The following is a 15,301-nucleotide window of genomic DNA, read 5'->3' on the forward strand; positions in this document are numbered from 1 at the left end:
CCTTTTTTCCTGCAAGTATAATTGTCAGCTCACAGTAGAAATGCCACATGAAACATGGTATGACTGAGTGTTTGTTGTACTTCCACTTAAAAATATTACCAGAGTGGCAGAAAAGTACATTATAGCGGTGCACACAACACAAGTTCACAACAACAACAAAGTTCATTCATAATTTTCAGCCTAATCCTTCGCAGAATCCCAGCTGTCAATGGGCATGAAGGGCGACATGCGACAGTTAGCCAAGAAATTATTTTGAAATTTGAGATCTAAGTTATTCAAGATAAAAAAATGTATTCCACTCATCCACTCATCGCTGGTGTTTTATTTTAAGCTGTGATTTTTTTTTTTGTCAAAACTGTTGGAACTATTTCAATATAGTGTAAAAGATGTACAAGCTATTGTGACGCTGTTCCGTTTTCAAAAGGGGAACAGTCCAGAGGAAAGACACTGTTGTTGACAATGTCAGACTGTTTAAGTAACCGCCTGATAAAGTCTGGGGACTAATGGAGAGACGTGAAGTACAGTGGTCCATTCACACTCACTAATCACTCCCACCTTGTTAAACAGTGAAATAATCCATTGAAACCTTAAATGCTGAAATGTAAGACAGATGCTGAACGCAACAGTCATGGCGGCAGCTGTGTCCGTCACATGTCCCGACCTGCTTTTACCCAGAAGCCCAGTATCAGAAGGGGGTGGGGGTTCATGCCAAGAAAAGGGTACAGATAACATACAGTACAACCAACTGCCTGTGGGCTGCCATGACTGCAGCAGCGCGGCCTGTGGACAGCGCTGAGGTCATGCGCCTGTTGAGCAGATGTTGCCCTGCACGACCCAAAAACCACACATGGTACAGCGCAGCCCAAGAACTGGCCCTTGTTCTTTTACAAACAACAGACGCTTTTCATATTTAATTGCCTAATTTGTCCAGTTTTGAAAATTACAGCATTTATTCCTAAGTGAAATAAGTAAATGGACATGGACCATTAGCAGTCCTTTGTTGGCGTTACGTGAACGTAATCGACTTTGACTGAAGATGTGATGCCAATGTTTTTTTCTTCCTCACTTTACAAAAATCATCAGAGGGTGAATAGATTTGTCATACTCAGTAGTATTTTGGACATTTTGTACTCTTTTTGTCTTTCTATCTGTTGGTTCAGAGGATACAAATTGGTGGATCGCAGCCCAAATGTGAATCCAGACACAGACCTGAACCTGTAACTGATCAAATACCAAATTTTGTCAAAGGTCGTCTAAAGATTCTCGTTTTAACTGGTGACGTTTTTTTTTTTTAGATCTTTACAGTGAAAACGCAACGTTCCTCTTCTCATGTGACATGAATTAGCCAATCAGATGAGTGCATTCACAGAGACGAGATGGAGGAGAGGAAGGGAGGAGAGGAGAGGAGAGCATAATGGTCCTCCCTGTTTTTATTTTCATTCCTTAAAAGGATTCATCTCAGCATGAAGCTACATGTTCACACAGAGATTGGGTTTCCATCTCCCTAAAGCACTCAGCAAGGTGTACAAACAGACTCTGACGTGTCCGGCTGCAGAGGGCAATTAGCAAAGCTTTTGTTCTGTGCTGATGGCTGTGAGGTTTGACCATAACGGAGCAACAGGTCGGGACACGACTGGGTAAAATGTCATCAGTGAGAGGCGACCCTCTCTCGGACCACCGGCCCTCAGACGGAGGATGTGACCACAACAATAAAACAAACATCCAGACAAGCTCTCTGTGTGTTACCTTCTTCCTCCTTCTATTAAATGTTATCACGTTGTTTGTTGCTGCTATATATTTATATATATGTGTACTCTGTGCATATATTTATAATATATTTTTATATATTTATATATGTGTACTCTGTGTATATATTTATAATATATTTATATATATATGTGTACTCTGTGTATATATTTATAATATATTTTTATATATTTATATACACATATATATCCATGTTATACGTATATTTATATTGACATACACACATACATACACATAGACATATACTGTATATATACATAAAAGTAAATTTTTTTTTTTAAATGTGGGTTTTATAGATACTATAATATACATATATATGTATATATACAAACATTCATACATATATGTTGGTTTGTTTTGTTTTTTAATGAAACACATACCTGCTCCACCCGGATCTCGTACTCTCCGTTCAACTTCTTTCCTCTGAAATATTTGGCCCTGCAGATAAGAGGAGACACTTTTAGAGAAAATTACCAATAACAAAGAAACAACATTTAAAAAAAAATAACAACCAGATAATATGCAAATGAGTTTATGTGAAAATGTGCATATGATTGGTTGTGTAGGAGAATTAAACAGTAATCTTGTTAGTTTTTTTTTTTTTGAGGTTTGTAGATATTTCACATTCAAAAAAGGAGCCATAGATTGAACCACGTCACAGTGTGTTTATGCAGGTTTCTATTAAAAATGAAGGTTTAATGATGAAGAAATTTGTCTGGACTCACTAACACGATGGTTTGGCAGCGTCATGGGAATTGAACCGACATCCCTGCTGTACTGTTGGTTTTTAGACGACCTTCCACACACACACACACACAGCGTTTTATTGCCGTGTATTTTTTGCTCACTTTGTGCTGCGCTGCTGTAAACTGTCAGTCCTCAGTCAACAGTCTGCTGCAGACCACATGCTGGCGCTGTGTTTAATTTTGTGCACATTCTTGAGGCTTTCACTTTACTAAACCAACCTGGTGTTTTTGAACACCACACCACAGTGCGTTTCTCTTTTCTCACAGCCCTGGCCTAAACAAAGCCTCGTTTCTGTCCCAGCGTCTGTCTCCTTGTTTTAAATCCCCTACATCATCCTTTAAGGTCCACTTCATTATCATCCATTATAGTCACACACGTGGATCTCCGAGCTAACGTCTCACAGCTGTTGGCCTTAAGTTCTGCTCCCTCGCCGTCTCGTTCCCTGTAATTTTGGAAGCTGTGAATCTTCAGCACGGCTGACCTACATACCCGGGAGGCGATGCCCCCTCTCACCCCGGACCACCACCAGCATCCACCGTACAGTGTGAGCCAAGGGCTCCCAGGCTCAGTGCCTAAAAATGTATGGCACGCGTTTCTGTGTATTGCACAACACGTCGTCACTCAGGGTGATTGATCTAATTTACAGGCTGCCTGGTTTTAACGTGTTTCAACGTAAACAGACTGATCCAGAAAGAGGTCTGGGGTTTCTGTGAACACAGCCACTAAACAAACAGTGTGACGCACAACTCTTTTTTTACGTTCTGACAAAGAAAATATGCTCTTTTTTTCTATGTACATGTATTGGAAACCGTACAGAAATGGGCCTCTAATGGCAGCCCACGGGCCAGATACAGACCGCAGCCTGACTATTTGACCAGAGAGATGAAAAAAAGGTGAATTTCTTCTTCATATTTTAGTTTGGCTAGCATGTGTAAAGTCATCTCCACCGTAGTATTTGAGGTTTTACTTTATTCTTTCTTTGCATACCTCATCTTTAGGTTAGACTTAACTTGATTTGAGGCTTTGTCAAACTCTTGTCAAAGCGTTTAGTGAACAATAGCAAGTATAACCTTTCTTTTTTCATATATAAAATTTCACTTATTTACTTTTGTCTCTTGCTACAACAGGAAGTATTCTTGTTGGTTTTGTTTTAAAAATGTTGACAATTAATGCAACTTTAATCCCCGTTCAGCTGAGCAGAGCTCGTCGTCGTTACTGAGGAAACGCCGAAGGAAGTCGAGCCTCTGCCAGAGCGGATATAAAGTGAGTCATCAGATGCTCGTACGTTTCTTTTTCGGACACAGGGCTAACAGACAGACAGCTCCTTGGCCAAATTTCTCACACGGCAGCTCAAGATTGAGGGGACAGAGTGAGTGAGGAAAAAAGGAGGGACTGTTGGGCATGACGGTGATGTTCTCTCAGGCTTCGCCTCGGTGTTGTGTGCTGCTCTTTGTGTATCAGTCTTTGCTGGACGCCAGGCTTGGACCAAGACCAGGACGCAGTTTCCACAGAGACCTCAGTCTCTCTACTGGAATTCCTAAAAGGAGATTTAACCCAAATACAGGAGATGATGGAAGGACAGGCCTCATCTTCATCGTCTCTAATGTGAAGTCGTGCAAAAGTTTCAGACGGCTAAATAAATTCACTCTCATCCCTCGTTCCCACAACCACCTGAAGCATTTTAATAATGAATATAAGAGCTCTTGCAGATAGGGATACAAAATATATTTTTATAATATATATTTCAAAATGAATATTTTTTTAAAACCTTGCAGAGCACAGGTAAGTCCTGGGTTTGATTTCCAGAGGAACCATTTTTTTTAAACCTTGCAGAGCACAGGTAAGTCCAGAGGAACCAAATATTTGGCGCATGGAAGTAGAAAGACATGTCAATCCTTCAAGGTTTCAGACATTACCACAAACCGTCTGTAATTTCTGTTGATGCCACTAGATGGTGGCAGACATCAAATGTGCCAAATTATCTTTGAAAGTTTAGGTCTATTCTTGTGCATTTTATTTTAATGATTTCGCCCACCACTCCAAATTTTGAACCTCATTTTGGCCCATGAGCCCAAAAGTGTGCCTACCCCAGATTTAGAGAGCCAGTCATTCAGACCACAAAGAATCACATCTGGAATCGCTGCAAAGTCATAAAATAAATTACAACTCTGGCCCGTGTGGCTGAACATTGTGATCTCCACATTTTCCTTTTTAAGAAATCTTGAGCGCAGATTTCAACCAGAGCAGCAGATTTTTGTTATGGCACCAGCTCGGCAACAACTCACAAAAGCAGTTTTTTTTTTTTACGTGGCCTTAAAAGCTGCAAGAGCGGAGACTGGAAATAAAAACCAGGCTGTTACAGCACCGTGACACCAGACAAGTTGCCAAAGCAGCAGCCAAACATTTGGTCTTTTTTAAAAGCTGTTGTTTTCTCAGATGGCTGAGCGTTAACTGCTCACCCACTGCTACTGAACGCTACACCTGTATTTTTGTTTTCTAACAACAGCCTCTGAAACTCACTCACATTTTTATCCAAACTGTCAGAGTCTGGCTGTTAACACAACAGTGGCTTTATCACAGGTTTTAACAAAGTCTGCAGAAGTTTTAATGTAGACATCACCCATAATGTTACAATTTTATTATGGCTTACATTAACTGTTAGCAAAGTAGGTACACATTATAAAAGACAATCCATGAATTTTATCGCCTCAGTAAAGGATGTTTTATTTTGAAAACTTGCCCGATCAAACTGCTCTTCACGTAATGTGGAGAGTCTTGTCAAAATAAAAGTCTTTTTTGAATTTGTTTTAATATTGGGCTTTTGTTGATGCAGCTTGATGACCAATTTGTGAAAGTGTAAATTAAAATATTTTAAGAGTTTTTTTTTTACTGTCTCGTCCACCTGCAACGGGCTACAGTTTATTTTAACTGTCGAGACACATTTTCGCCAAATTACGTAAACATTTTTTACTCGATTTTCACGGACTATATACTATTCACTAATCTGCATCAAGCTTTTTTATATTTTCTTACATATTATTATATATTGTTTATTGAGTAATGTAATAAAATGGACGAACGATTTAAATATGTGTCAGAAAATCTGTTTTCAGCTCGACTTTGAGAGACAGTTGTGCTTTAATTTGAAAAACAGATCTGTTCCTGGTGACAGGTCTGTGAGCTTTGACGTAAGATGTTATCAGACATCACCACCTGCTGGTCAAATACGTTCACTGTCTCTCAGAAATAAAACAATATTAACTGCTAAAGCTTGGACTACATTACAGTGCCGCCAGGCGGATACAAAGAGAACAAGCCACGTAATACATAAAACGAATCATACCTCATCTATGTAATACGTTTTCACAAAAAGATAAATAGGGCAGCGGTATGCCGGGTATGAAAAAAAAATTACTCACCAAACATTCTGATGAAAAATCCCTCCTCCTCACTTTCATTACTCTGTTGTACAGATTACCCGTGAGTTTTAGTTCGAACAACAACTGTTTCTTATTGACATCCAGTCTAACGATTAAAGTCTAGTCTGTCCTGTCGTCTTTATGGCCTTAGTTTTATTTCGCTTTAGGTTGAGAATGTCCGTTCGACAAAAGAGAAACGTAGAGAAAACTTTATTTTCGCGCGTACAAAAAAATCGCTATAGATACAGTTTGGTAGATTCGACACGTTCTTTGACCATCCAATCAAATGACTCAAATCGCCAACGTCACCGTGGGCCTGTCAGAAGGCCCCCTGGTGTTACCAAGCGAAAATCTTGTTTGTTTTTAAAGAATCTCATTTTAGGCGCCAACGGTGCTGATTCAAAGAGCTGAGGGCAGATTTCTTTCACCTTGGCAACACGTGAAGCTGAAATATGATTGGATAAAAACACTCGAGTACAGTATACACGACTGGCATCTGCGAGAAAAAGAGAGAAAAGCTGAGAACGAGAACAGACCACTCTGTGTGTAAAGAATTATAACGTGTGTTGACAAATTAAATACAATCCGTTTTCTGACAAATTTCAAGGACTGACTTGATAATTATTTAAAAAAATAAAAATTTAAAACAACCATTTTTTAACTGTAGTTTCACGATTTGATTTCCTTCCCTTGCATTACATTTTCTTACATCCTCAAAGAGGAAACTTTTTTTATGAAATGACAACTATCTTCCGTTGTGAATTGTTATGTTAAACATAACAGTAGAGTCTATTTTATATTTAAAAAAAGACCTTTTCTGCACATAAAAACTTTTTTTTAAATAAGAGAGAAAATTTTAAATGAAGTAATAAAAATGAAATTAACAACTATGAAAATAAATCTTCCTCTGATTAATTTACTTAAAAAGCACCAGGCCACTTTGTAAAAACGTGTCTCTATTCTCTCTGTGCAGCGACTAAGTGTAGTTTTGGTGAACAACAACTCTTGCTGTGGTCTCAGGAGGGGTTGATGGTCCCTTGGCGAAAGTGCCAATGAGCCTGGACGCCCAGGAGGGGGCAGAACCCCTGATGACTTGATGTGAAAATAAATGGGTCCATTTAGGATTACACCAAAGCGTCTGTAGAGAAACAGGCTGCCAGGCTCGCTGAAAGTTTAGCAGCAAATGCTCGCCGCCTTTTTCTGAGCTGTCAGCAATGCACTTTAATACAGCGATCATTTTTAGAACCTCCGCCTCATCGCCCCCTGCAGAGCCTCAGATACAGATGCCTCGCCACATAATGATCCCCGCTAATTCTGCAGACAGATTGAAGGGGCTGCAAATAGCTAATAACAGCTTTGCCACGGTTCATTTGCCTCCAAATGTCAGGAAGCAGAATAACAATTTATGAGTCGGAGGAGAGGATTATTGATTAGGGTATGACAAACGGGAACTGCAGGATATCTTGACGGCAGCTCTATATCAAGTCGGCCGCAGCTAAAAGGTAGGAGAGTATCAACCTGTAACAGGTACAGGGCTGTGGATGAAAGATGAGGCCGTACACTCCTGTTAATGCACATTTACTTTTTTTTCTGTCGTCTTCAAAGCAGAGGGGCCTCCGTCTGGTTGCCATGACAATTTCTGCGCCAACACAAAAGCCACTGAAGCCAAGGACATACAACAAAGTGTCTCGCACCTTTGAAAATTTATTTCATCATATTCATAAGTCTGCTCTCCTGAATTAGCTGTTCGGGTCAGAACAACATCTTTGTATTTGTTATCCTCCATCAAACTTCATTTCATTCTGATCTGTAAACGTATTTACTGCAAATAATTTCTCTTTGATTGTCTATGCAGCAGGAAGGATAATTAAATTCTCCTCCACTGGGTAGCAGCAAAAGGCTGTAAACTGAAAAACAAATCCGTTGAAGATCGAAGCTTGTCTTTCTTCAATTCCTGCAAGTATTTCAGTGTTATGTTCAACTAAACAGGCCCAGGTTTCCTACTAAGTACATTTTGTTTACTTAGTATAATTCCTTAGAGGGTCAGAAGAGAGGGGGTGAGGGTGAGGGCGGGGTAAACCCTGGGTGTTTGCCAGTCCATAGTGTGACATTTGAAATATATTTAACACCTACTTCATATTTGTATTAATATATATATTGGTAGAGTCATCTCATGATTGTTTTATAATCTTCAGACACCTACTGTACAGTCTCCCACTCCCACCCCACATACACCCGTTACCGTCAAACTTGCACTCACCATTCTGTGTGCTGATCATCAATCACCAGCAGGATCTTGGGCTTGCGTACGACAGGCTTGGCCGGCTGACTGTTTCCTGCAGCGGAGCCGTCAGCTGAAGCAGCTGCGGCCGACTTGGCGTGTGCCGCGGCGGCGACGTTCTGGGCCATCTGAGCGCTCTTCACCACGCTGGAGAAGGAGCTCAGAAAGCTCCCTGTGCCCGCAGCAGAGCCCGTACCTGAGCCGGTCGCTGACCTGGAGCCCTGGCTCTGGGTCTGGCTCTGGGTCGGGGTCGGGGTCTGGCTCGGGACGGTCGGCGGCTGCCGCCTCTCTGTGGCAGGAGAGGCAGGAGAGGAAGTGGACGAACCTGGAGGGGTCGGCCTCTGCAGGTCCATCATGTACCCATTGGGGAGGTTGGCCACAAAGCTACTGTCTGACAGGCGCCGGCGAAGGTAGTTCATGGTGAAGGGCTGGTGGGTCAGTCAGGCCGAAGCAGATACAAGGGAAGAACAGCTGGAATCCTGCACAAAAAACAATTCATGAGAACGTAAGGTTCAACTGTCACATATACTGTAGGTGGGTATGCAGTATTGACAAATATATTTGAATATTCTACTATATTTGGGATGCTAATATAGCTTTATACTTGTCTACATTTATTTAAAGGTATTTCCATTTTAACTGAACTAAAAATATGTGTGCAAATAGCCAAAATAATGTCTATAGATTGACTGTGTATTAGAACAACAATATATATAATCTTAATATACATATAAATATATGCATATTACATAAATACGTACATACATATACATAAATACACATAAACATACAGTACACACATATATGTCTATATATATTTATATACAGTATATGTTATATATATGGTATATTTATTCTCCACACAACCAGCTCCCTCTTACATCAGACTTTAAGGTGTAATCTCTATCGCTAATACACACTGCAGAGAGACAACAAAGAGTGGCGATTACAGTCACACAACCACTGATTGGTCGCTCAGTCTTGTTTGTAAAGACGTCATCTGGTTGGACAGATAAGGACCTGTGTCTTGAAAATCACTATCTTTAACCCACTGGCTTTTTTTCCCGCCACTTTCCCGTTATCGTACAAGCTGCTATTACACTGTGCTCGAGTACATTGGCAGCCATTAAATTCTCATATAGGCCTTTCACTTCCACTGCAGTGATTCACTTTACAACGTGCACATGCAGTACAACCAGCAGGGTGAGAAACGGCTCACTGCTCACCTGGTAGTAAACACTGAGGTAAGACGATGTCATTACAAACATTCTTTACATTTTACTTCTGTTATATAATCTTTATGGGAGAAATGGGGGCGAGGGGGAGGTTCGGGGGGAGTTACGGTGTAACACAACACTGAGGATGTACCGCACTTTGATAACAGTAACCCACATCCTCGATGTGGGTCTAGTACGACGCAGTATCAGGACAACAATCAGAACCGTAGCGGTGGGATTATATATTGGACCCCTGTTGATGTACACCACGTTTTCTTTTATTTATTTTTTATTTTGCAGTGATTTAACAATTGGAACACAGATCACAGAGGAAGTGGCAGAACGCAGCTCAGTCACGTCGGATTTTGTTTTTCCACATTCTCACTGCAAATCTGTTAAATCTACCACGTCTTCTGGACAACAATTCTGTGATTTTTCACAAGAGCTTGACTAATTATGGAGACGAAGCTGCCCTACCCCCCCCCCCCACCTTATCCCCAACACATTATGTAACATTTGAACATGTATTTACAAATGTTCCATGGATACACTGAACAGATGGCTATTTTTTTATATAAACTGGGCATAAAATGTATGATTTTTTTTTAATGCAAAGAAGAATTCAAAGTCAAAGTCAAACACACGAGAACGAGTGTGAAAGATTAAAAACTCAACTGAAAAAGGACTATTTGGTCTTTGCTGTTCTTGTCAAAGAACAACTTCTGTAAAACATGTAAAACACAACAATAAAAGACAGATTTTATCAACACAAACCACAGAAAGAAAGATCCCAAAAACCAGTGGTAGTACCGCACACAAGGATTTGGACTTTTTTTTTTTTTACCATCGCATGCCCTTCCTGCCACAACCTAACCCTGGCCACTGAGTTGTACCAAACTACACTTGTATCCACCGTATCCTCCGAACCCAAAGGCAAGGTCACGGGGTCTCTGACTCTTTGTGAAGAAGGAGAAGAAGAAGAAAGTCATCCATGAACCGTGAACCTTGGATGACTGCAGCGACAGTGTGACACTACAGCCCACTGTGAGATAGTCTGCGGCAGCGAGGAGCTGGTGAGGCGAGGAGTCACGGCCCAGTCTCCTCACACACACACACACACACACACACACACTCCCTCCTCATCTCAGCTCCTCTCTGCAGACCCACAAACACAAAGACACCGTCCGACTCCAGACCTCTGAACAGTCCACGTTCGATTGAACGGTTCTGCATCGTGAGAAGTTCTCTTAAGAAAAAGGCATTTCACGGCAAAAGGAAAACAAATATGTCTGTATTAAAATAAAATGATACGGTTCTCACGTTAAATATATAATTACTTTAAATATATATATCACATTAAATATATATTATGTATATATATAAAACAGAACTAGGGATTCATTTAATAATTATAACTTTTAGCATAGTCGAAACAGAAAGTGAGCAGAGCTTTTAAACTGATTAGAGTTGGATTCAAAACACTGCCCCCTGCTGCTTTCCAGTAAACAAAGTTTCAGTTAAACTATGTAGAACTATTTCCACATTTTAATAAAGGTCTGGGACGTGGACATGTGCAATATCTCAAATAACTTCAGTGCAGAGGTGACTATTGGACTATTTTTTTTGGAAATCCATGCTAACGGTAAAGAAGTAAAGTAAAGAAGTTGAATCAAATGAGACAAGCCAGGATATTTCTCCCTATTTTCTTCAATGCACAAAAATTAATCAGTGATAACATGATGTCATAAACACTAACTCCACTTTTTTAAAAAAGTGTTTTTTTTATAAATTGACTGTTCTTGTTGCACTTATCTGAGCCAACTACTTATCAGTTCATGAAAGAACAACCAGTCCCAGCCTCCAGAACAGCACCAGAACCCCACACTGAGGACAGAAAGGTCACTTAGCAGTTCATTATTTCTCTAAGAGGAAAAAAGAGGAGTCCGTGTCATTAGCGGCCGCTGCCATCCTTCCATGCTGAGGAGCATCTGCTGGGAGGAAGAGCAGATAACTGGTTATAGATGGAACACTTGAGCCTGTCCTCTGATTGACTGATCAATATTTCATGGTTGCTTATTTGTCAGTGTGTTGCCGACATCATAAAACCTGAGAGCAGAGATGTATCTTTGCATGCGGACAAAGATGTCTTCCGTTATTTAACGTGAAGTCAAAAATAAATTGGAGTGCAACACATAACCATGAAGCCGCTTTAATAAGTTAGCGGCCGATTTGTCGCATCAGCCTATTGTTTGTTTTTTTTAATTTTAACAGCATTTAACCAAGAAACCAAAACACAGTCAATTTTCCATATGACATAAAAAATCCATTAGAGAAGAGAATAAAAAAAGAAAATCTTCATAACATTATAAAAACGGTGGCGACAGACAGAACAAGACAGATCACGACAAAGCATGGCGACAGAACAAGACAGATCACGACAAAGCAATAACTGCATCTTAAAGTTTGACCACTTGACTCGAGGACTCAAACACCTCCAGGAGATTCACAGAGTGCACAGTATCTATAGTAACTGGGAACCAGTTCACTGATTCATCACAAACAGCTCAACCAGGACAGACCTGCACGCACAGGTCCAGTTTGGTAAACACAAGTCGAGAAAAAGCAGGAGACTCTACAAGTGTTTTACGGGGACCAAGCATGGTGCATTTGAGGTGCCTCAGGTACTGACATGACGCTAACATGTCAGTAGCTTGGAAGTGCAATAAGCTAAGAATGCTTTAAGCTCACTATTTGAAATACATGTAACAGTAATGCTAACAGTTAAGCCACCACAAGTCGTTCATGACAACAAACCTTTTAAGACGCTTAGACACACGCCATTATCCAGCCACTCAAGCACCATCCAAAGAGGCTAACAATGGGGACTTATTGTTTCTAGACGCAGCCGTATCGGAGTCAAATATGTAATGCTACATTAGTAGCTCACTGTTGGCTAACCCTAAATTAGTTAGTTTTATAAATAATGTCCTGCTGACTAACCTGTGGACAGACACAGATTATACAGAACTGTTTGTCAGGAAGTCAGGTGCACAGAAACACATTACACTGACAAATGTCAACACAACAAATTGTAAATTGTATTTTTAAAAGTTCAAATTCACATAGAAGCTTCACTGAGTGAGCAGGGAGCAGATTTAGCCGCAGCAATAGCTAGCATGGAGGCTAATAACAAAAATGGAAATCAAACATTAATTAAATATATACAGTATATATAAATAAATATATACAGACACATTGTTCTTTTCAATCACTGAGTTGTGCCATTTTAGCTTTACGTTTTAAATTAAATACGTTTTTTGTAAGCAACAAACATTCCTAAATATATAAGATTTGCTAACATTAAAAACATGCTAACAAATCTTATATTATCTATTAGGGAGTTGTTGTTGTATTTTACTGTTAATACTGGCAAATTGAACCAAACCTAAGTGCATATTGAATCCAGAGTATAAAAAAATATAATGTAATAAAATCTGGCGTGGTGCCAAATGTGGAGAAAAAAATTTAATTCATTTATTGCAGCTAAGCTAAAACTGCCCGGAAGCTTAGTCACTGTGGTTGACGAGTTGTGTTGACAACTTTTAAATGACCAAAACAGCTTATAAAAAATAAAAATAAAAGCTTTATACGAGGTTTATATTTATATTATTTTAATCTGCATACATTTAAATTTTAAAAAACGTCTTTTCCAAGTCGAGCACAGCAGACGGAAGCTGGATATAACGGTAAAGCAACGTAGCATTATATTAGCATTCCCCCAGTGCAATGACTTTATGATCCTGCCTCCCACCCCCCGGTCACAACCACGGAATGGATCTCCCCAGCAGCAGCAGCAGCATCAGCATCAGCATCAGCATCCACCCCACACACACACACACACACACCTCCACCCTCCTCCTTCCTGATGTTGCACAGAGACCAGAGTGGCCGAGGAGTGACACGGCTGATGGGGAATCCCTGCACAAACACTGCGGTTTCGGATCCAACTGCAGCAGAAACACAGCGCCGAGAGTGTGACTATGCAACAGCAGCGCGAGGAATGACAGCAGCAGGACCACGATCTACCCCCGGGGGCAGATGAGGCTTATTGTCTGGGGCAGCTGCTTCCCCCGCAGCGGGGAGGGGAAACACGAGCACGCCCACGAAGAGTGATTAAAAGGGAAACGTGATGATGAGTGATGCTGTGCACGTTTTTTAAACCTACCTGAGCGGTTGACAGTGATGAACGAGTGATCTGATCTGAGCTTCTTCTTCTTCTTTTTCTTCTTCTTCTTCTTCTTCTTCTACTACTACTATTCTTGCTAGTTCTTCTTCTGCGCTCAGGTCCACGGTCCTTTCCTCAGCCTCCAAACCAAATCCACGCTGCTCTCTCTCTCCCTCTCTCTCTCTCTCCCTCTCTGTCTCTCTCGCTCTCTCTCCCACACGCACACACTATTTCCACAATGCATGCCGGGAACGTAAGGGGTGTTGTTCATTCATGACTGCAGTCGGCTTGCTCACAGCTGATTGGCTGACATAATAATAATTAGCCAACCAAATGAACCTTTTTAAATGTGCAGAAAAGTGAGATAAAAAAATTAAATTAAAATAAAAGAATAATAATAATGAGAGAAAATGGGAAATTTCAAGAATTCTAATAAGTACTTTGTTCAAATGCAGGGTCGCTGCCCTCTGTATGTCATTTTGTTTTCAGTAGATGGGACAGCTCTGGGTGCAGGTGTTTACCACTGCCAGTAGATGGCAGCTGTCAATTTGAATTTGCATAATAATATTTGTAAACTGTATAGCAATTTATCATTATGAATGATATAATAAGGACTGTAAAAAAAAACAAATATCGGATTAATCAGAGGGTGGCTGTGATTTAATCACAATTAATTACTAATTTAAAAAAATCAATATTCCTCAATGCAGAGAAGACTTTATTAAATTTAAAGAGTTTAACATTTCTTTGGGCGCTTTGGCCCAGAGTCAATGTCTCTGTCATTGGTGTGGAACCCCAGGGTTCACCTCCTGGGCAAGTTTGAATCGGGGCAGTTGGTAACTCCCAGTGGACTCACCACCTACAGGAAGGTTTGGGGGGTTGGTACGGTGCAATGTGATGTGGGTGGAGACTGCTGCCCCTGCGACCCGGTAACAGATAAGCGGATGAAAATGGATTGATGGAAATTTTTTCAAAAAAAATTTTTTTCTAAAATTTTTTCAAAAAAAATGTTTTTTCTAAAATTAAAAAATTCTAAATTTTTTTTGAAAACTATTTTGAAAAAAAAATTTTTCTGAGATTTCTAAAAAGAAAATTCAAATTTTTTGTTCAAAATTTTTTTTTCTAAAATTTTTTGTTTCTAAAATATAAAAAAAACATTTCAAAATTTTATTTTTTCAAAATTTTTTCAAGTGGCGCTTTGGCCCAAAGGCAATGTCTCTGTCATTGGTGTGGAACCCCAGGGTTCACCTCCTGGGCAAGTTCGAATTCCAGTTAGGGCGGTTGGTACGGTGCAGTGTGATTTGGGTGGCGACTGCTGCCCCCGCGACCCGGTAACGGATAAGCGGATGAAAATGGATGGATGTATGGATGAATGGATGGATGGATGGAAGGAACATTTTTTTGTGTGTGTTCATGAGTTTGCAAGTGTAGGGTAACTGTCCAGGGTGTATACTCTGACCCCATGACCCTACAAACAACTCAGAGGAAGGAGAAGAAGAAGAGTTCTCAGTCTGCCGGGGTCTGGACCTGGAGAGATGTCGCACATATGGGTAGAAGATGAGGAACTCTGATGATGTTGTTGCAAAGCTACACTGCTAGCCACAAGCGTCATTGTACCTTGAAGGACATTGGAAAGATAGTCCAA

General features: G+C 40.3%; 1 protein-coding gene across 1 annotated transcript in view; it reads right to left on the reverse strand.

Annotated features, from left to right (window-relative positions):
- Positions 1-14,013, reverse strand: part of syn3 (synapsin III) — a 72,784-nt gene extending 58,771 nt beyond the window's left edge. Inside the window, exons 1-3 of the mRNA XM_008315961.3 lie at positions 13,657-14,013; positions 8,194-8,693; positions 2,148-2,205 (exon numbers count right to left, since the gene is read on the reverse strand). Coding sequence (XP_008314183.1) covers positions 2,148-2,205; positions 8,194-8,633 — 498 coding nt within the window. The 5' untranslated portion in view covers positions 8,634-8,693; positions 13,657-14,013. The remainder of the gene's footprint in view (positions 1-2,147; positions 2,206-8,193; positions 8,694-13,656) is intronic.
- Between the last annotated feature and the right edge of the window lie 1,288 nt (positions 14,014-15,301).

Source organism: Cynoglossus semilaevis, chromosome 8 (genome assembly GCF_000523025.1).
Source record: "Cynoglossus semilaevis isolate Cse_v1.0 chromosome 8, Cse_v1.0, whole genome shotgun sequence".
Taxonomy (NCBI): Eukaryota; Metazoa; Chordata; class Actinopteri; order Pleuronectiformes; family Cynoglossidae; genus Cynoglossus; species Cynoglossus semilaevis.